Genomic DNA, 22,805 nt, shown 5'->3' on the forward strand with positions numbered 1-22,805 from the left:
TTTTAATTCGATTTTCGTTGTTTTAACCCTTTAAATCCCAGTTTTATTACATGAGCGTCCTGTTTTTTTAGCCCCAAAAAACTAAATATTTTCCAAAAAAAACATTTGAAGTAATATTTGTTTGTTATTATAATTAGGCCTTTAGATGGAGCAAAGATTGGCACCAACATTCATTTTGATCGCCTTTTATTTTTTTTGCAGGAGCGCATTTCATAAAATGCACACACTATCGGTCCTAATCGACCACGCCCAAAAAAGTGCTATAAAAAATTTATATATTAATATTTTATTCCACTTTAAATTAGCCAATCTTTTAGACCTACTTCTCCTTGAAATATTCATGTCAAGTTTTAATTACATTTCGCGGATTTTAACCCTTTATATCCCGGTTTCGTCACATGAGCGCACTGCTTTTTTTGCCCCAAAAAACATAAAACTTGAATATTTTCCAAAAAAAACATTTGAGGTAATATTCAATTGTTATTATAATTAGGCCTTTAGATGGACTAAAGATTGGCACCAACATTCATTTCGATCGCCTTTTATTATTTTTTTCAGGACCAGAAAATGGTCTCCAGGTGGCAAATGCTTCTCCTCTCGGCCGAAATAAGTGCATCTTCCCGGGGTAAGTCGCGACGATGACCGGGGCACGATGACCGGGGACTCCTTTTTCCAGCACATACGTCCGGTACCACGTGACAACAAATACGTCATTTCCTGTTGACTAAAAAAAAAAAGCACCCTCTCACGGTCCTAGGGACCGAAAATGGTCCCGCCCGATCAGCGGGCGAAGCCGCTGCTGCACGCCGGAAATGAGGCTTCATTTCCCGCAGGTCTGTCCAAGCAGCCCGCTGTTTTCCAGCAGGGATCAAATGTGGAGCAAGGGCGCCACCCGGTGGACAAATAAAAAAAATTACAACTCTAAGGCTCATAGACCAAAACGAAACGGAAACATAAGTAATCACCAAGACATTAACGGTAATAATTCTGCAGTGAAAAATAGCGTTTATAATGGAAGTCAATGGGTCAAAAATGGTCCCTAGGGCTCTAAGAGGATGTGTATTGTTAGCTTAGCCACTGAAGCTAATTTAAGGAAGTCAGACTTGAATTTTGAAATGAAATTATGCCAAACTTTTTTTTAGAGAATTTGGCTATATTCCATTCAACACAGTGCAAATGGCTTGTAACTGAAAAACTAAAATGTACAAAAATGGTCCCAGGGCCTCTTAACATTCTCCACTGTCATTTGAATGTAGAGACGTCTGAGTTACAGAGATAATGAATGAGAACCACACGCTTTAATCCATTTAATGTATGAATCCAGACATTTATTTGGATATTTCACAGTAAAAACCAAACATTTGTTAGAGATGACAAAGGCTTTGCCACATTTAGATGCACTAAAGGTCAGATTTGCTGTTAGTCCTTCATATGTGAGACTCTTTTGCAACAATTAGCAGTTTGCTCGCGTAAGCATACTGCAGGTAATGCTGAGTGATGGAGAAGGCTCGGCAGGTTGCCCGAGTGTACGGCTCTTCAAACCAAAACAAAAAGTCACACCCTAACCTCGAGTGTTTTTATTAACACCTTGAGGGGTAAATGCTGGGTTTTATCCCCCAAACATGTAGACTGCTCACTGCCTGATGTCAGATCACATCTGTAGCTGGTGCTACAAAGTGTGCAAACATGTTTCCCCTCTCTAAGCCTTTCTTCTCTTAAGCATCTCCAGATACATCCCCAGGGACTTCTGAATAGAGTCCTTGGTGATGAACTTGACAAAGTTATTGACATCAGCCTCTCTGTTAGCCGCCAGCTTGTCTATGGTTGGCTTCCTCATCATGGACTTTGTGAGCTGTCTGGCGTGATCTGCAAATGAAACAAATGCACATGTAAGGAAGCTGTGCATTCATATACAATTTCTTCTATGAATACTGACATGGGCTTCAATTCATTGCAAAATATATTCAATTGCAGCACTATTGTGGAGCACCTTTTATTTCTTATGTGGGAAAGTGACATTTCTAACAGGTGCTGAAAGCTTATGCTCTTTCTCTGCCTCCTGCACATCCTGCCAAGTACCAGGATGTACTAAATACTGCTGTACAGATGGAAATACACCCATATCGACACTTCTGAGGTACGAGGTTACATCTCCCTACATGCGGGTTCGTGCCACCTCACCTTAAAACAAACATACACTGATAGCAGCTCATTTTTTTCCTACCTGCCTTGGAAATGTTACCTGCAATTTTATTACCCAAATGGTAAATGGACTGGGTCTTATGTAGCGCGTTTCTACTCATCTGAGCGCTCAAAGCACTGATGAGGCCAATCACCGTGATGTCATCTGCAAACTTAATGATGGTGTTGGAACCATCAGCAGGTCTGCAGTCGTGGGTGAAGAGGGAGTAGAGGAAAGGGCTCATCACGCAGCCTTGTGGTACACCGGTGTTCATTGTGATGGTAGATGAGCAGCGGTTATCCAGCCGGACATGTTGGGGGCGGTTGGTCAGGAAGTCCAGTAACCATTTGCAGATGAGGGAACTGATGCCCAGGTCTGTCAGTTTCCTGATGAGTTGTGAGGGGTGGATTGTATTGAATGCTGAACTGAAGTCTATAAACAGCATTCTGGCGTAGGTGTTGTTGTTGTGAGATTATAATATTATTTTATGCCATGTTAGACCCCTAATTAAAGATTGTGAATTATTATGTAGTTTTAGTTTGCATTATTCTCCTGAATTAGAAGAAGGTGATAACTCTTGCATTAGTTTGCATTACATTAGACTGCTGATTTATTGTGGATGAATGATATTGTTTTATGATGCATTATACTGCTGAGTTATAAGAAATACTGTTCGCAGAAAGTCATCGCCTTATTTGTCTGATTAGAAGAGAACATGCTGGAGTTTTCTGCCCCATCTCAGCAGGAGCAGATAACCGGGGAGCCAAGGTCGTCGCTTAGGCGCTGTGTGAGAGAAAGCATGTGAATGTTTAGGCTTTTTATGATAAGGTGGAGGCATCAGAGGCTATAAGAGTTTGATCAATGCTCCAATATTTTGAGATCTGATGCTGTCTGCGTACGGTGTCCATCTCCCACGCGTGTGATCATTAAAATCATCGTTTGACTCAACCCGGCCGGACCAGTGTTGTTATTGTGGTTTTTCCTCTTGTCTCCATCCCCAATATTTGAACTCGTAACATTGTCCAGGTGTGAGACAGACAGAGTGCAGTGCGATGGAGACTGCATCCTCTGTGCTCCTGTTCTGGCGGTATGCGAATTGGTGGGGGTCCAGGGTGGGGGGGAGACAGGATTTGAAGTGTGCTAGGACCAGCTGCTCTAAGCACTTAGTGATGATGGGGGTGAGTGCTACTGGGCGGTAATCATTGAGGCAAGATGGGTTGGAGTTTTTCTGTAACGGGACGATGGAGGTGGATTTGAAGCAGGCCGGTACCACAGCGTGGGCCAAGGACAGATTGAATATGTCTGTCAGCACTCCTGCAAGCTCCCCAGAACACGCTCTGAGAACACGCCCGGGGATGCCATCAGGACCTGCAGCCTTGTGGACATTGATCCTGCTCAGCACCGCTCCTACATCGGTGGGGGAGAGAGTCAGAGGTTGGTGGTCTGGCGTCACGTCTGCTTTGGTTGTGGTTGTGGGGTTCCCTCGCTCAAAACGAGCATAAAAGTTGTTGAGCTCGTTGAGGAAGGAGACATCAGAGGATGCGGGGGAGGGTTTGGTGGTCCTGTAGTCTGTGATGGTCTGGAGTCCTTGCCACATGCGTCGGGGGTTGGAGTTGGAGAAGTGTTCTTCTACCTTCTTTTTGTAATGGTGTTTGGCTTTTTTGATGCCCTTCTTTAGATTAGCCCTGGCTGTACTGTAGGCGTGTGCATCTCCTGACCTAAAGGCGGTGTTGCGGGCCTTCAGGAGGAGACGAACATCCCGGTTCATCCAAGGCTTCTGGTTGGGGTACATGGTGATCTGTTTCTGGGTGGTGACACTGTCTGTGGTTTTGGAGATGTAATCCAGTACAGATGAGGCGTACTGGTCCAGGTCTGTGTGGGTGAACATATTCCAGTCTGTTGGTGTGGTTGAAGTTCACCTTTATGTGCTGAAGGTGAAAACACTGAGCAAAGGGAGGAGTGTATGATCTGTAGATACTATGGAAGCTGAAGATTGTACCTGACACCCGTTTGCTGCTGCCACCTTCTGGCCTTCAGGTGCTCTGGACGTGCTGTTTTTTGTCCTACAGCTTTAAGAGGCTCTGTCTCGGCTCTTAGTTGTTGGCACACCTGTTCACCATAAGTCATCACAGCACAGCTCATGGGCTGGGCTCCTCCAAAGGTAACCACCAAGCTGATGTTGGTTGGAGTTGTTTTATATGTTTAGATTAGTTTGTTGTCTCCTGCATGCTGTCATCTGCTGCTCTCCCTCAGGTATGTTCCCAGCTCAGGTGTGTTTGTGAGGGAGTGTTAGGGACCCGCAGAGACACTGGAGACAATAACTTGTACGAGCACAACTAAACTCATGGCTGCTGATCATTTAAGGTTTACCTTCAAAGTAGGAACTGCTGTCCTCCCTTAAACTGTGTGTACAGTGACTGGAGAACAATCCTCAGTGCTGGCCTACACCTGGGACACTGCAAACCAGGGTGCTTTGCTAGAAAGCAAGTTCAGCACATGCAGGATGTGTTTCTGATATCGCGGTTTCGCAATCTAGCTTTGAGCACATTCATGGTTCCTTTCATCCTCGGCACCAGTTGCTGCTTGTTGGGAACATGACCTCCAACTATCTGTCCACTAACTCTTGGGAAGAGCCCATCAGGATGCTTGGTGAAAAACCTCATTTTAAAAACAGCCCTGCACACTGTTCCTTCACCGTGACCAAAGAGTTCCATGATTCCAGATGCTGACAAGTAATGTCGCTCGATTGTAACAGATCAAGTAGTGTAATTGTGTTTGTGTGCAGTTCTTTATTTATATATTTGTATTGTCCGGGCATACGAGCACAGCTAAACCTACAGCCGCTGATCATTTAACCTTTAGCTTGGCTTCCCAGTTAAAGTGTTTACAGAGAGGGAATGATTGAATCAGGGTGTCATTTCTCATCTGCACGTGTATGTTGTCCATGCTACCTCAGAGATATTTCAAAGGAAAGGTTAGACCTGTCTCCTTGAGGGATTATTTAAAGCTTCAAGTCCTCTGATCCTCCGTCTTGCCATCAGCTCAGTTTAATCTAGACCAGGCTAAAAGTTTATTATCTTAGGACGGTCTAAGTCATCTGGATGTAAAGTGACTTTAATGTGCATTTCGGCTCCGGAGCCTAATAAAGCTCTTTCCTGGCAGGTGTTGGTGGGTCGAGCAGTCTGACGGAGGAACGTAGTCGGCCATCTTGGAAAGAAGAAAATGTTTTCTTCACACACGGTGAGAAAAACATCGTTTTTATAAATCATGAGTCCGAACATTTTACAGACTTTTATACGTGAAATTGTTCGTAGTTTATAAACACATCTGGAAGTGCCGTGCAAACCAAGGCCGAGCTGCTTTTAGGAAACGTGAAAAGTCTATCAGTACAACTTTCATGAATGATCATCATTTATTGTCATTATATCATTATGATTATTGTTAACTACCACCCTTTAGTAATTATTTACAGTTTTCCAGAACATGAGAAACTAAATGCATGTTAAGAAAAGAAAATAGTAAATGGAAAGACGAAGGCTTCAACCTCTTAGACCTTTCCTTATTTCCAACACAGCTGATTTAAATGGTTAAATGACTTCCAGTTCTCCTGGTAACGAACTAATCAATTGATTCAGGTGTGCTGACCCAGGGTGAGATCTAAAACCTGCAGGACACCGGCCCTCAAGGCCTGGAGTTCGACACCCCTGGTCTTACACCAAGGACTAAATGGTTCATTTTTGGCTCGCTGCACTGTAACAGGGACGGGGTGATTTGCAGAGCACTTTGTAAATGAGGACTGTGTGCAAGAGGTGCAAGTGCACGGGTGAAGTCGCACTGTCCCCTCTGCATTTGATTGTCCCTCGTTGGGTCGGGCGTAAAGACTGAGCAGGGCAATCAGCTGGTAGAACCGATGTCCACTAGATGCAATCAGCGATGCACTTGTTTAAATGTATTTTATGCAATAATACAGTCTTTCTTTTCCAAAACGCATCCAAACAATTTACAGCACAACAGGTTACTATTATGGGCATCATCCAACAAACAGGTTTCTTATCGAAGCAGAGAGGCCGGCACGACAAAACAAGATTTAACTCAAACACTTATTAAGCTTCTGACTCCCTGCCTGTGTCTTTGTTGCTGTAGGAACAAGACGACAAAGAGAGCCCAACACCTCAGTGCTCTCAGTTGGCTGAAGATGCTCACTCAAGTGCAAACTTACTTGAGCACTACAGGTGTGATCAGTGTAACAAGAAGTTTCATGCCCCGTGTCACCTCAGAAGACACCAGCGCATCCACAGTGGGGAAAAGCCCTTCAGTTGTGACCAGTGTGGAAAGACTTTTACTCGGAAAAGCAACTTAAAAACACATCACCTCAGCCACAGCGGCGTCAAACCACACATATGCCACCAGTGTGGAAAGACATTTCGTTCTATGGGCAACTTGAGAACTCATCAGCGCCTGCACAGAGGAGTCAAACCATACGCATGTAGCCAGTGTGGCAAGGCTTTTACTCAGATGAGCCACTTACAAACCCATAAGATGGTCCACAGCGGAGAAAAACCCCACACATGTGAGGAGTGCGGAAAGACATTTAGTTTGATGGGCAACTTGAGAACTCATCAGCGCCTGCACAGAGGAGTCAAACCATACGCATGTAGCCAGTGTGAGAAGGCTTTTACTCGGATGAGCCACTTAAAAATCCATGAGATGGTCCACAGCGGAGAAAAACCCCACACATGTGAGGAGTGCGGAAAGGCTTTTAATTATAAGAGCAACTTAAAGAGACATAAACTGGTCCACAGTGGAGTTAAAGCACACAAGTGTGACCAGTGTGGGAGGGCTTTTGCTTTGAAGTCGAGCTTGGCGACACACAAGCTGGCGCAGCATGTGACCTTTCTGGGAAAGCCTCCAGCCAGCGACCCCAGAAACACACCAACAGACGCTGATACGTGATCGGTGCAGCAGTTCAGTTTACACAAACTCGAGCTTAAGTCAACTCTACGCTTACTGACCATGGACACGCACCAGTGCGACCAGTGTGACAAAGCCTAGAACCAGTTTAGAGGTAATTCAGTCAGTTTTTTTAAACAAGCTAATGTGTATATAAAAGATTTGTTACTGGTAATACAGCAAAACTTTATTGTAGTTTTTAAAGTTCAAGTTAAACCATGTGAAATAAGTTGGATAATACACGGTGTTACATATGGGACACAAACGCAGCGTTTTGGGACAACATGGTTTCTGTTGGGTTTACACAAACTGTAAAGATGTTATTACGATGTTATTACGATGTTATTACGATGTTATTACGATGTTATTACGATGTTATTACGATGTTATTACGATGTTATTACGATGTTATTACGATGTTATTACGATGTTATTACGATGTTATTACGATGTTATTACGATCAATGTTAGCTCTACATGGGTGTTAGATTTCAAAATAAAATCCTTTTAAACGATCGTCTCGTTTCATTTATCACCAGCAGAACAGTCTCCAACAGTGTCCAACTTTATGGCTCATAATGGGCAAAGACGCGGCTACAACTTTGATGCTAATTTGAAGTGAATAAAACTATAATAGGACATGAAATGCATTTAGATCTGTACATATGCTGTAATGATCACATGATGTGGCGCCATCCTTTCTGAAATTAAACCGACAACAGATTTGTTGTCTGGGGCATTTAACACAAACTGATTTGAATAAAACGACATCATGAATGCAAAAAACGATGCAGCTGCATTCATATTCATATTTCCTCCTCGGTTCCAACTATTAATACAGAAATGCAAATGCATCATTCTTTTCTTGAAATTTAAACACAGGTTTATAAACGGTCTCAGCAGTTCTTAAGTACATTTAGTAAAACAGGTAAACACTTACTATTTGTAATTTATTTTATCAATTTTCCTTCTGACGATGCTGTCTGTGTTGAGCGCTCAGTGAATCTGTGTTCGACTACTCCGCCTAGGCTGCACTGTCCAGCGCAGATCCACTGAGCGCTCAACACAGACAGCATAGTCAGAAGGAAGAGCGCAGGGCAAGCTAGCGAGACAGAAGCTAAGCTCTCCTTGCAACAGGCAAATTGAACCTCATTCAGATCTGGCGTTTGGAATTATTTTGGTTTTCATGTAACGTATGACCCTGAAGGTAAGCGAGTCATGGACTAAAGTAAAACAGTATGTTGGATGTGCCATGCAATGCTCAATTACATGGGTGGGAACTAGTGTGTTAGCGCAGTTAGCTCGTTAACGTGTTGGCCGTCTAGCCCCATGCACGGGGCGATCGGCGGTAGCTCGTTAACGGAGATTTGCCGTGTTGTGGCGTTAAGGTCATTTCAACGAGATTAACCTGAAAGCACTAGTGGGAACACAACGAATATGACTGCACATTTACGCCGACATCATCCTAGTGCAAAGACAAAAACAACAAGCATGCTACTAACTTTAGCCGAGTCATTTAGACAGCTGTTAGCACATGATTCTCCTTATGCTGCTGAGAATATAGCCCAGAAGAAGCGGATAGTATAGCTTTTATTTTGGAAAGAGCCATTTCTCTGTAATAAACTCTCTTTTCCAAAGATGAGTGATTCCTCAATCAGATACAGGGCTCGCAATATCGCTAGCCCGACGTCCCGGAGCTAGCGATTTTTTCAGTCGGGCTACCAAAATCTATCTCTTCCCTGCCCGTCGGGCTATTGTAGGAAGGAAAAATATATGTCAATGCTTTTGCATTCTTTCAGAAATGTAGCTGGGTAATTATGTCATTGGCATCGGTGAGCCACTGTCAATATGTGACATATTGAAGTCGCGTTTGAATTTGCGCTCGTTTTTTTGCTTTCACTTTGCAATCGTGTGAACTGTGTATAGAGAGCGACAGCACTGATCTGTGAGTGATGATAATTTGTGCACCAATTCCTCTGACATCGTCTTATTAATCGTTAGCTTACTATGCAAACATGACAAGTGAAATTTCCCGCAGCTTAAACATGTGAGAGGTTGATCGCGCAGAGAATCGCTGAGCTTATGTGAGTGCGTGTGTAAAAGCATTTCAGTTCTGCTGAGCCAAATAAGACAGGTCAGGGTGAAGAAGTGACAGCCAAAGAAAAGCTTACCACAAAACGGAGAAGTTATGACAAATCAGACTATAAGGCAAAAAGAAAGTGCAGCTTTATGGTTTCATGGACAAAAGAATTTCTGTGGCTGCAATATGATGAGCTAAATAACCAGGGCTGCACATAAGTGGTCCGCAGGTGCGCATTCGCTGTCAAAATAAAAAACATGCACAAGGGTTAGGGTTAAATTTAAAAACTATACTTTTGAGTTAAAATATATATTTATAATTTTAATAAATGACAAATTAAAAATGCATGAACATTTTTTTTGTATTGAAAAAATATCGAAACGTGACACCAAAGTATCGAACCGAACCGAACCGTGAATTTTGTGTATCGTTGCACCCCTACTGGTTATCCATCAAAGTTCAACACTTTAAAGTCCACAACTTTCCACACTCTGATAAGCACATCCCAGCGGTGACCGCCCCGCCGGTTCCCAGACTGCAGCCTTGGCGTTCGCTCTGGGGCTTATTTTTAGCTACACACATGGCACTTTTCCATTTTATCATTCTTTATTAAACATCTTACAAAGAAGTATTTAACTTTAATTAGTTTTACCAGAGTGTGCATGTTTATGGATGTTAGAGAAAAATACAAGGTGCAGATACTGCACATCTGCAGTCCCCATCAGGTCACATGTGCATATAACCAAAAGTCAAATACAGAAAATGATCCTGCTACTTTGGCCCTAGTGCAACTCTCTGTTGGTATTTGGTTTAAACTGCAAGAGTGGCTACAAATCTGTGGTTAAGCTGCACTTCCTGCTGTTTCTCCCTCTGTACTCGTTGCTCTTTAGGTCAGTATGTGGTAGTTTTCCATGTCCCAGTGGAGATTTCCTCTCGTGCAAGCTTTCCTCACGCGCACACTGAGCCCTCATCCTTTCTACACAAAATTCGTTTGTCTACTTCATAAACAAGACTAATAGTCAGCAAACATCTTGGCTTCACTTGGATTCTCAAGTTTAAAATACATGGAAAGTTTGGGAAACTATGGTTTACCCTGACGGGAGCATGAATGTGGACAGCAGCGGTGGCACCGAAATTTATTCAGTATTTGCTGAGGCATCAGATTCTCGACAGCTGGCAGTAAAGAAAGAGTCAGGAGGCTGGGTGTAGTGGACACCGGTATATGTCTAAGCACCGACCTGGCAGATCTGATTACAATGTTAAAAACATAGAGCTTAACCCTCATCAGTAACATGACAACTGTAACATGCTGTAAGTATGAGCACTTTTATGAAACTTCACTAAAGTGTATTATTGTGTTGTCAAGCTTGAATGCATTGTAAGTGAATGGATTCTGTTTGTTCAGCTACAACTGGGAAGAAAAACTTTCTGACCAATAAGGTGGAGACGGTGGCATACTTGTGTTGTATCAGCCTATCGGAAGGTTTTTGAAGGTCTGATTTCAAGATATAACACTGGGACAGATGATAGTTTAACAAGGCTGTAGCAATATTACTGTTGTTATTGCTAATGACTGTTACGTGTCTCTGCTGGAGCAGACCTAGAGTAGATATTATGTTTTGTCTGTCCCTGCTCTCATGAACAAGGCATCTTTCAAACTGCTTGAAGGAATTTCTTCAGTTTCCGTAAGGATTTTGCCAAAGTTTAAGGTCATCCCAACACTGCGACACTCATTCTGAGTTCATTTGTGAAGTGTGACAGAACTTCACACAAATGCCAAACAGGACAACAGCAAGTTAAAACAATGCTGAAGTGTTTTTATTGTATGACGAGCAGAAAAGAATTTGAGGTTGCAACGTTATCCTTGTTGCACTGCAATCTTGGGATGTGAGAACCTGAAAGCCTGAAATCTGTACCCCATCCACAACACACCTTTTCTCTGTACTCCTCCCCAGCACCCTGCAGTCACATGCGCCTGCAGGTAGATAAAAACCTCAAAAGAGACACTGGTCGCCATTCTGCTCAGAAGCTTTTCAGGAGCTTTCAGAAGATTCACGAGTTCAGGCGTCTCCACCGTGCAGACATACAGGAGCAGGTATGGACCTCTCACTCGCTACAAAAACATCTGAGCTGTATTCGGTGCAATACTGTGAGCCAGTTTCTTGTTTAGAGTGGATGTTTCAGGCTACAGCAGCATTACAGTAACTTTTGTGCATTTTTCCTGCAGTAATTGTGCGTTTACAAACACATTTCAGCAGCACATGCAAACCATCACAGTATAAATGCAGCTCTCTGTTTCCATATTTGGCAACCTTTGGTCTTCCACAACAGCTCCAGGACGGTGTAACCAGGGCAACAGAGTAATATATTGTCCTAAAAGGATAATATTTTACCAAGCCTTGCAACATGCTGCAAATAGCGACGCGCTAAATAGCATGTTAGATAAACTGCCAAAAATACATCCAGAGGAGCAGGTGTTTGGTCTCTCACTCTCATGTCATGAGCTCTCAGCAGATGGTGGAACATGAGCCGCTTTGTTTTGGACTAAACTCCATGTTAAACTGGACTTTATGACAGAGAAATATGGAGTGAAAGGAAAGGCCTTACTTCAGCCTGCAAATCGGTTTTTAATGCACAGGAACTGGAAATTATTAACCTGGGAAGTCATTTGCATACATACGTGTAAAATAAATATGAAATCATTTGTAAGCGTCAGTGTTTCATGTGATTTCTAAGTCATTTTTAACATGTGACCTGTTTGGTGTAGGATGCATTTGGTGGGCACTTTGGGGCTTTTTCTGACCTTGCTGCATCTCTCTAACTCGCTGCTGCTGGGAGCCTTTAACATCAAATCCTTCGGAGACACCAAAGCCTCCAACACCACTCTGATGAACATCATTACCAAGGTCTGGGACTTTTCCCTCTTTGGTAGATATGACAGTTTGTACAAAATGTTCACATCCACCCATTTGTAATGCAATTTGGGTCAGAGTGCTTTCAAAACCAATCCAGAAGTGTTATCTTGTGTGTGCGTTTTGAAATAGTTTGAACTGAATTTTGAGAAATGCTTTGGATGATTTGGCCTGTTGCAGAAGTAAACCTGAATATTCCCAGAATATTCCCACCTCTATGCTTAAGGAATGATCAATGAAATAACTGGATGTGCAACAGCTGTAGCGTTGCCTTTACAATCTAAAGCTTAACACATGAATTTTTTCGTGCAAGGTAAAATATAAACAAACGTGATGTTGCAAGATGGACAATCAGCTGATTCATTTTCATTTTTTATTTGTTTTGCAGATTGTCCAACGCTATGACGTCATTCTGATCCAAGAGGTCAGAGACGGTGATCTCTCAGCAACCCAAAAACTCATGGAGTACGTCAACAAGTGAGTCCACACACCGAACATGGAACATTCAGAGTAACACTGAGCATGAAATGCAAACATATGGAAACATAAAAGTGTGTGTTTGTTTCCCCCCAGAGATTCTCCTCAGTACAAATACATCGTCAGCGAGCCTCTCGGTGCGAGCACCTATAAAGAGCGATATCTCTTCCTTTACAGGTGCACCACGATGAAAAAAATAAGTCTCTACTCTACACACAGTGAAATGATATTTATTCAGTTCAATTTTATTTACACAGCGCCAAATCACAACAAGAGTCGCCTCAAGGCGCTTTATACTGTCAGGTAGACCCTACAATAACACATACAGAGAAAAACCCAACAATCATATGACCCCTATGAGCAGCACTTTGGCAACAGTGGGAAGGAAAAACTCCCTTTTGACAGGAAGAAACCTCCGGCAGAGTCAGGCTCAGGGAGGGGCGGCTGTTTGCAACAAAACATGGTTCGTTGCAGTGATGCCGTGTAAAAAGCATTTTTAGTTCTTGCTCTAAATATGTATTTTGTAGAAAGGGAAAAAGTCTTTTTCATGGCAGAATGTGAATAGTTTGATTGTTTTCTTTGTTTCTTAAAGCCAAACAATTTAACAAAAATAAAAATGACATGTTCACGTTGCCCGGGGTTAAAGTCAGGATTGGTGTTGGATCATCATCACTTAGACCTCAGAGGGTTAAAGAACCTCCCATAAGTTTCTCAAATAACCATTCAAAACAACTTGATTAAAAATTTATATTTCCAGCATGTTTGTAGTGTTTGAGGCATGTTTGAAGTAATTTAACGGCAAATCCTCCGTCTTTGTTCTGGCATAAACATACATCTTATACACACTCAGAATTCAGAAGAAGTGATTTAAAAAAAGGGGAAAAGCAGAACTACAATAAATTTGTCCCGAGAAGCAACTGGACATGTTTAGAAATGAAGTACACACTGGCAGCAAATGAAAAGGTGGTGATTTTCTCCACAGGGAGGCGCTGGTATCGGTGGCAAAAAGCTACACCTATGACGACGGCCCGGAGGAAACTGGACAAGACGCCTTTAGCAGGGAGCCGTTTGTCGTAATGTTCTCCTCCAAACACACTGGTAGGTGCTGTGGCTCGAGCTATACAGCTGTTTCTGCATCACACTGATAATGATGTGGATCCTCATTCAAACATTTGTGCGTGGTAGTTCCTGGGACATGTTAGTCACTAGTCCTTTATCATTCTCATGCGGTGTAAGCGCCTCCGTCACTGTCAACACTCCTTCGTTCCCTTCTCTTCTGTAGCTGTGAGAGACTTTACTCTGATCCCTCAGCACACCTCCCCAGAATCAGCTGTTCGGGAGCTAAATGCTCTCTATGACGTGGTGGCAGATGTCCGCGCTCGCTGGAACAATGATGTATTTACAGCCTACAAGTAAAAATCATTTATTTGGTGGAAAAACACACATTCGGTAAATGCGACTCACACTACTCTCCCTGCAGGACATCGTGCTGCTGGGTGACTTCAACGCAGGCTGTAGTTATGTGTCCGGGTCTGACTGGCAGCAGATCCGCATCTTCACTGACAAGACTTTCCATTGGCTGATCACTGATGCGGCCGACACTACCGTGTCGCAAACTGTCTGCCCTTACGACAGGTAGACAGATTGTGGCAGGTCGTTCTCATGTGTGCACGCAAACTCTAAACTCTAATCATCTTTCTGTGTTTGCAGGATTGTGGTCACTGCGGACATGATGAGAGGAGTGGTGAAAGATAGTGCGAAGGTGTATAACTACATGACGGACCTGAATCTCAAACAAGATCTGGTAACAGATGAATTTCAATCCTTATCTCTGTAAGAATTCATTTGAACTAAAAAGCACAACCTGCCTCATTCCCCGCTGACACTAATGGAAACGTCAATATAAAAAGTTAACATAATGCTGTATTCACTGCAACTGAGACCATAGACTCGTCAGCAAAATGTTTACTGAGCTCCAATCAGAAGAGAGGCATTCTACACAAAGGGCAAAGCAGTCGCCCCATCAGAAATCATGCAGTTTTAAAGCACTTTTGCTTTTTTAATATCAGCTTTGAGCTACAGAAAATCGAGCAACTTTGTAAAGCAGTGGCTGTAGTAACGACCACAGAGATGCAAACAAAATCATAATGCAGTGTATACTGTAGTGATGGCATTACCATGCAGGCACGTTGAGTTTTTCAGCACTGGAAAGAAACCTGTGGAAACTGAAGCCGTCTGCAGCACAAACTGTGAGCCACTAAAAGAACGGTTTCTCTGTCTCTCAGGCGTTGGCTGTCAGCGACCACTTCCCCGTGGAGGTGAAGCTGAGCGGTTAGGCTCACGTTGCTTGAACCGTGACTTCCACAAGCTTTCCACACATCGTGCTCAATCTGCAGCCAGCACAATGATCATTCAGTTGGGGACTACTGTCAGCCACAGCTTCATGAAATGCAAATGCACAATAAAGCCACTAAAAGAATTTCACTGAAAACTTGTGTGTTGTAAAGAATTCGGCTTCTTGTTGCAGTGGAGCACATTTGTCTGGAACAAGTCTGAACATTTACTGAGACCCTTTGTTGATTTGGAAACCTTTAATAACGCGTGTGTATTTTATTTCACTTCTTTTGTCTGCTTAAATGTCTTCAGAGTTTTGAGTTACTGAAGTTTTTTAATTAATTTCCCAAAACAGCTCAGACACACAGCAAAACACTAACCTGCAAAACTGAGCCAAAAATGTTGAAAAAACATAAAAGAGCGGTAGAGTAATACATCTGTAGGGGAGACCGGGGATAGTTGTCACATCTTTGACATTTCTGTCTGTAAATTGGAGCTCTTTTAAGGTAGTGGATTCAAAATGTAATGCAAAGTATTTACATGTCTCTGCTATTAAATAGTGCAGCTACTTTCTCTGCAGCACAATTACCCATTGCATGGTATGGTCTCAAACACGAAGAGTGAAATGTTACAATTAACCCCATAGTCTGGGTTAGTTGTAACATATCCTGGGGTGAAATGTAACACAATGAAATAAGAGTACTAACAAAACATTAACATGTAATCTTTGTTTATTCAACACATGAATGCACTTACATCCATTTATGTAGCTGTGTGTGTGTGTGTGTGTGTGTGTGTGTGTGTGTGTGTGTGTGTGTGTGTGTGTGTGTGTGTGTGTGTGTGTGTGTGTGTGAGAGAGAGAGACAGAATGCAGAAATCTAGCTTAAATTCCAAATTATGGAATTTTCTGCAACTGAATATTTCATTAATTTTGGTTGGTCTTCCTTGAGTTTGGCCTCATTGGCTCAGTGGGCATTATAACCTACAACTTTTGCACCAACTTTGAACATAACAATGAAGCTGAAAAAATGTAGCTGTGCACCAGCATCGCAATTCCATTACTTTTGGGTTTCTTGCACCCATCCTGATTTATTTCCACTACCAGTACTTCCTACTGGTCCATCTCTGACACAGTGGTCAGCATAATGTATGTGTGGGAACACAAACAGTGGAGGAATTGTGTTGCCAATGGCATTAACCGCATATACAAAGGTGACCAGTGAACCTCTCTCTGCTGATGTCGTTGCCCCAACTTGTTTAATATAAGTTAAAGTAATAGTGTGGTAAGTTGTAACATCTGCGTTATTGTTACAACTGACCCCGACTGTAGCTGTTACAACTGACCCAGACTCCTATAGCCATGGACTAGCTAACATTACAGCCAACAGCTAAAACATTAGCACTAAAGACCTACACAGAATATATCCCCATAGACATACAAATAACATAATTTGAGTTTGATGAGTTTAACTGCAAAGCAGATAATGCTATTAGAAATTGAAATAAAGTAGAAAAACTTACTTTTTGGCATACAAATTACTTTTTTTCGTGTTAAATTGTCTGTGTTTGACAAAATGTGCTGATTTTTCACATGTGATAGCAGAACTGAGTTGGGCATGCACAGGATGAGTCACATCATTTGAAACTTAGCCCTGATTGGAGAAACTGGAAGTGTTACAACTGACCCACGTTACAACTATCCCCGGTCTCCCCTACACAAAAGAAGAAACAATGTATTCATTAAAGATTATTTTCAGTCATCTTCAGTTACTCCTGTAAAGCTGAAATGTGTTCACCACATATGTTAACCTGTGATTTTTAAACACTGAAATGGAAAATCAGGTTGTCTGCATACAAAAAGCTAAAGACGCCTGGGAAATAGACACACTAGAGTTTCTAATAGCGTCCAAGAGAAGTGTGCTTGGAGAGACGATAGCTGACTGCAGCCTCAAGATGGCAGTGATGTAGAAGCACATCACTTATGCTTTGGTATAACTGACTAGACAAGCACTGCTTGTCCTGGCTGAACAGTTGAGTTGGGGTTGCTGTAGTTCAGTTCTACTAATTGGAAGGTTTGCAGTTCAATACCAAGCTGCTGCAAAATACTTAGCCTCCCCCCCGAGGATGTAATATTAAAGTGAATACACGTGCTGATTTCATCTCTTTACATGAAAGAACATTTACTTTTCCAGGAGTCACATTAGTGACTTGTAGCTTTAGGCTTAGTAGACGACTCACACATTGACAAATCCAAACACATTTGAGGGTAATACTCTTAAATGTGTAAATGTAGTGCTCAAAGAAAACAGGGAGCACCACAGCAGAGGTCATTCATGTCTGTCACACACAGGACGTGACAGTGAAAAGTGTGGAGACACTGCACACCTGAAGTTTAGCCGATTGTGTTGCGCTGACACTCAGGTCCTTTTGGAGTGTCGTATATTGATTCAATTGTCCAAAACACAAACATACAAAGAATGAAAAATGCTCCTTGTTATAAGAATGCAAGATTCATTTTGATTTGGTTGTCCGCTGAATTTTTAACATTCTCAACTGTCATTTGAATGTAGAGACGTCTGAGTTACAGAGATAATGAATGAGAACCACACGCTTTAATCCATTTAATGTATGAATCCAGACATTTATTTGGATATTTCACAGTAAAAACCAAACATTTGTTAGAGATGACAAAGGCTTTGCCACATTTAGATGCACTAAAGGTCAGATTTGCTGTTAGTCCTTCATATGTGAGACTCTTTTGCAACAATTAGCAGTTTGCTCGCGTAAGCATACTGCAGGTAATGCTGAGTGATGGAGAAGGCTCGGCAGGTTGCCCGAGTGTACGGCTCTTCAAACCAAAACAAAAAGTCACACCCTAACCTCGAGTGTTTTTATTAACACCTTGAGGGGTAAATGCTGGGTTTTATCCCCCAAACATGTAGACTGCTCACTGCCTGATGTCAGATCACATCTGTAGCTGGTGCTACAAAGTGTGCAAACATGTTTCCCCTCTCTAAGCCTTTCTTCTCTTAAGCATCTCCAGATACATCCCCAGGGACTTCTGAATAGAGTCCTTGGTGATGAACTTGACAAAGTTATTGACATCAGCCTCTCTGTTAGCCGCCAGCTTGTCTATGGTTGGCTTCCTCATCATGGACTTTGTGAGCTGTCTGGCGTGATCTGCAAATGAAACAAATGCACATGTAAGGAAGCTGTGCATTCATATACAATTTCTTCTATGAATACTGACATGGGCTTCAATTCATTGCAAAATATATTCAATTGCAGCACTATTGTGGAGCACCTTTTATTTCTTATGTGGGAAAGTGACATTTCTAACAGGTGCTGAAAGCTTATGCTCTTTCTCTGCCTCCTGCACATCCTGCCAAGTACCAGGATGTACTAAATACTGCTGTACAGATGGAAATACACCCATATCGACACTTCTGAGGTACGAGGTTACATCTCCCTACATGCGGGTTCGTGCCACCTCACCTTAAAACAAACATACACTGATAGCAGCTCATTTTTTTCCTACCTGCCTTGGAAATGTTACCTGCAATTTTATTACCCAAATGGTAAATGGACTGGTTCTTATGTAGCGCGTTTCTACTCATCTGAGCGCTCAAAGCACTGATGAGGCCAATCACCGTGATGTCATCTGCAAACTTAATGATGGTGTTGGAACCATCAGCAGGTCTGCAGTCGTGGGTGAAGAGGGAGTAGAGGAAAGGGCTCATCACGCAGCCTTGTGGTACACCGGTGTTCATTGTGATGGTAGATGAGCAGCGGTTATCCAGCCGGACATGTTGGGGGCGGTTGGTCAGGAAGTCCAGTAACCATTTGCAGATGAGGGAACTGATGCCCAGGTCTGTCAGTTTTCTGATGAGTTGTGAGGGGTGGATTGTATTGAACGCTGCACTGAAGTCTATAAACAGCATTCTGGCGTAGGTGGTGTTGTTGTTGTGAGATTATAATATTATTTTATGCCATGTTAGACCCCTAATTAAAGATTGTGAATTATTATGTAGCTTTAGTTTGCATTATTCTCCTGAATTAGAAGAAGGTGATAACTCTTGCATTAGTTTGCATTACATTAGACTGCTGATTTATTGTGGATGAATGATATTGTTTTATGATGCATTATACTGCTGAGTTATAAGAAATACTGTTCGCAGAAAGTCATCGCCTTATTTGTCTGATTAGAAGAGAACAGAACATGCTGGAGTTTTCTGCCCCATCTCAGCAGGAGCAGATAACCGGGGAGCCAAGGTCGTAGCTTAGGCGCTGTGTGAGAGAAAGCATGTGAATGTTTAGGCTTTTTATGATAAGGTGGAGGCATCAGAGGCTATAAGAGTTTGATCAATGCTCCACCATTTTGAGATCTGATGCTGTCTGCGTACGGTGTCCATCTCCCACGCGTGTGATCATTAAAATCATCGTTTGACTCAACCCGGCCGGACCAGTGTTGTTATTGTGGTTTTTCCTCTTGTCTCCATCCCCAATATTTGAACTCGTAACATTGTCCAGGTGTGAGAGGACAGAGTGCAGTGCGATGGAGACTGCATCCTCTGTGCTCCTGTTCTGGCGGTATGCGAATTGGTGGGGGTCCAGGGTGGGGGGGAGACAGGATTTGAAGTGTGCTAGGACCAGCTGCTCTAAGCACTTAGTGATGATGGGGGTGAGTGCTACTGGGCGGTAGTCATTGAGGCAAGATGGGTTTATCGATATAGTTCCTCTGCATTTAACCCATTCACCCAGTGAAGCAGTGGGCAGCCACCAATGCAGCGCCCGGGGAGCAGTGTGTAGGGACGGTACCTTGCTCAAGGGTACCTCAGGGTAGCCGTTCAGTGGAGTCGAACCACCGACCTTCCGATCATGGTGCCACCACTCTACCTACTGAGCTATCCCTGCCCACTGTCAGGTGGTGACACTGTCTGTGGTTTTGGAGATGTAATCCAGTACAGATGAGGCGTACTGGTCCAGGTCTGTGTGGGTGAACATATTCCAGTCTGTTGGTGTGGTTGAAGTTCACCTTTATGTGCTGAAGGTGAAAACACTGAGCAAAGGGAGGAGTGTATGATCTGTAGATACTATGGAAGCTGAAGATTGTACCTGACACCCGTTTGCTGCTGCCACCTTCTGGCCTTCAGGTGCTCTGGACGTGCTGTTTTTTGTCCTACAGCTTTAAGAGGCTCTGTCTCGGCTCTTAGTTGTTGGCACACCTGTTCACCATAAGTCATCACAGCACAGCTCATGGGCTGGGCTCCTCCAAAGGTAACCACCAAGCTGATGTTGGTTGGAGTTGTTTTATATGTTTAGATTAGTTTGTTGTCTCCTGCATGCTGTCATCTGCTGCTCTCCCTCAGGTATGTTCCCAGCTCAGGTGTGTTTGTGAGGGAGTGTTAGGGACCCGCAGAGACACTGGAGACAATAACTTGTACGAGCACAACTAAACTCATGGCTGCTGATCATTTAAGGTTTACCTTCAAAGTAGGAACTGCTGTCCTCCCTTAAACTGTGTGTACAGTGACTGGAGAACAATCCTCAGTGCTGGCCTACACCTGGGACACTGCAAACCAGGGTGCTTTGCTAGAAAGCAAGTTCAGCACGTGCAGGATGTGTTTCTGATATCGCGGTTTCGCAATCTAGCTTTGAGCACATTCATGGTTCCTTTCATCCTCGGCACCAGTTGCTGCTTGTTGGGAACATGACCTCCAACTATCTGTCCACTAACTCTTGGGAAGAGCCCATCAGGATGCTTGGTGAAAAACCTCATTTTAAAAACAGCCCTGCACACTGTTCCTTCACCGTGACCAAAGAGTTCCATGATTCCAGATGCTGACAAGTAATGTCGCTCGATTGTAACAGATCAAGTAGTGTAATTGTGTTTGTGTGCAGTTCTTTATTTATATATTTGTATTGTCCGGGCATACGAGCACAGCTAAACCTACAGCCGCTGATCATTTAACCTTTAGCTTGGCTTCCCAGTTAAAGTGTTTACAGAGAGGGAATGATTGAATCAGGGTGTCATTTCTCATCTGCACGTGTATGTTGTCCATGCTACCTCAGAGATATTTCAAAGGAAAGGTTAGACCTGTCTCCTTGAGGGATTATTTAAAGCTTCAAGTCCTCTGATCCTCCGTCTTGCCATCAGCTCAGTTTAATCTAGACCAGGCTAAAAGTTTATTATCTTAGGACGGTCTAAGTCATCTGGATGTAAAGTGACTTTAATGTGCATTTCGGCTCCGGAGCCTAATAAAGCTCTTTCCTGGCAGGTGTTGGTGGGTCGAGCAGTCTGACGGAGGAACGTAGTCGGCCATCTTGGAAAGAAGAAAATGTTTTCTTCACACACGGTGAGAAAAACATCGTTTTTATAAATCATGAGTCCGAACATTTTACAGACTTTTTTTACGTGAAATTGTTCGTAGTTTATAAACACATCTGGAAGTGCCGTGCAAACCAAGGCCGAGCTGCTTTTAGGAAACGTGAAAAGTCTATCAGTACAACTTTCATGAATGATCATCATTTATTGTCATTATATCATTATGATTATTGTTAACTACCACCCTTTAGTAATTATTTACAGTTTTCCAGAACATGAGAAACTAAATGCATGTTAAGAAAAGAAAATAGTAAATGGAAAGACGAAGGCTTCAACCTCTTAGACCTTTCCTTATTTCCAACACAGCTGATTTAAATGGTTAAATGACTTCCAGTTCTCCTGGTAACGAACTAATCAATTGATTCAGGTGTGCTGACCCAGGGTGAGATCTAAAACCTGCAGGACACCGGCCCTCGAGGCCTGGAGTTCGACACCCCTGGTCTTACACCAAGGACTAAATGGTTCATTTTTGGCTCGCTGCACTGTAACAGGGACGGGGTGATTTGCAGAGCACTTTGTAAATGAGGACTGTGTGCAAGAGGTGCAAGTGCACGGGTGAAGTCGCACTGTCCCCTCTGCATTTGATTGTCCCTCGTTGGGTCGGGCGTAAAGACTGAGCAGGGCAATCAGCTGGTAGAACCGATGTCCACAAGATGCAATCAGCGATGCACTTGTTTAAATGTATTTTATGCAATAATACAGTCTTTCTTTTCCAAAACGCATCCAAACAATTTACAACACAACAGGTTACTATTATGGGCATCATCCAACAAACAGGTTTCTTATCGAAGCAGAGAGGCCGGCACGACAAAACAAGATTTAACTCAAACACTTATTAAGCTTCTGACTCCCTGCCTGTGTCTTTGTTGCTGTAGGAACAAGACGCCAAAGAGAGCCCAACACCTCAGTGCTCTCAGTTGGCTGAAGATGCTCACTCAAGTGCAAACTTACTTGAGCACTACAGGTGTGATCAGTGTAACAAGAAGTTTCATGCCCCGTCTCACCTCAGAAGACACCAGCGCATCCACAGTGGGGAAAAGCCCTTCAGTTGTGACCAGTGTGGAAAGACTTTTACTCGGAAAAGCAACTTAAAAACACATCACCTCAGCCACAGCGGCGTCAAACCACACATATGCCACCAGTGTGGAAAGACATTTCGTTCTATGGGCAACTTGAGAACTCATCAGCGCCTGCACAGAGGAGTCAAACCATACGCATGTAGCCAGTGTGGCAAGGCTTTTACTCAGATGAGCCACTTACAAACCCATAAGATGGTCCACAGCGGAGAAAAACCCCACACATGTGAGGAGTGCGGAAAGACATTTAGTTTGATGGGCAACTTGAGAACTCATCAGCGCCTGCACAGAGGAGTCAAACCATACGCATGTAGCCAGTGTGAGAAGGCTTTTACTCGGATGAGCCACTTAAAAATCCATGAGATGGTCCACAGCGGAGAAAAACCCCACACATGTGAGGAGTGCGGAA

General features: G+C 43.1%; 1 protein-coding gene across 1 annotated transcript; it reads left to right on the forward strand.

The window, feature by feature from the left end:
* Positions 1–8,090: 8,090 nt before the first annotated feature.
* Positions 8,091–15,383, forward strand: LOC308411328 (deoxyribonuclease-1-like). The gene is made up of 10 exons (XM_080905216.1): positions 8,091–8,339; positions 11,168–11,307; positions 11,980–12,118; positions 12,513–12,601; positions 12,698–12,778; positions 13,584–13,699; positions 13,884–13,996; positions 14,082–14,236; positions 14,312–14,405; positions 14,887–15,383. Exons 3-10 carry the CDS (start codon positions 11,981–11,983, stop codon positions 14,935–14,937), a joined length of 837 nt encoding a protein of 278 aa, XP_080761342.1. The 5' UTR covers positions 8,091–8,339; positions 11,168–11,307; position 11,980; the 3' UTR covers positions 14,938–15,383.
* Positions 15,384–22,805: the final 7,422 nt, after the last annotated feature.

Source organism: Rhamphochromis sp. 'chilingali' (assembly GCF_963969265.1).
Source record: "Rhamphochromis sp. 'chilingali' genome assembly, chromosome: 15".
NCBI classification, from domain to species: Eukaryota; Metazoa; Chordata; class Actinopteri; order Cichliformes; family Cichlidae; genus Rhamphochromis; species Rhamphochromis sp. 'chilingali'.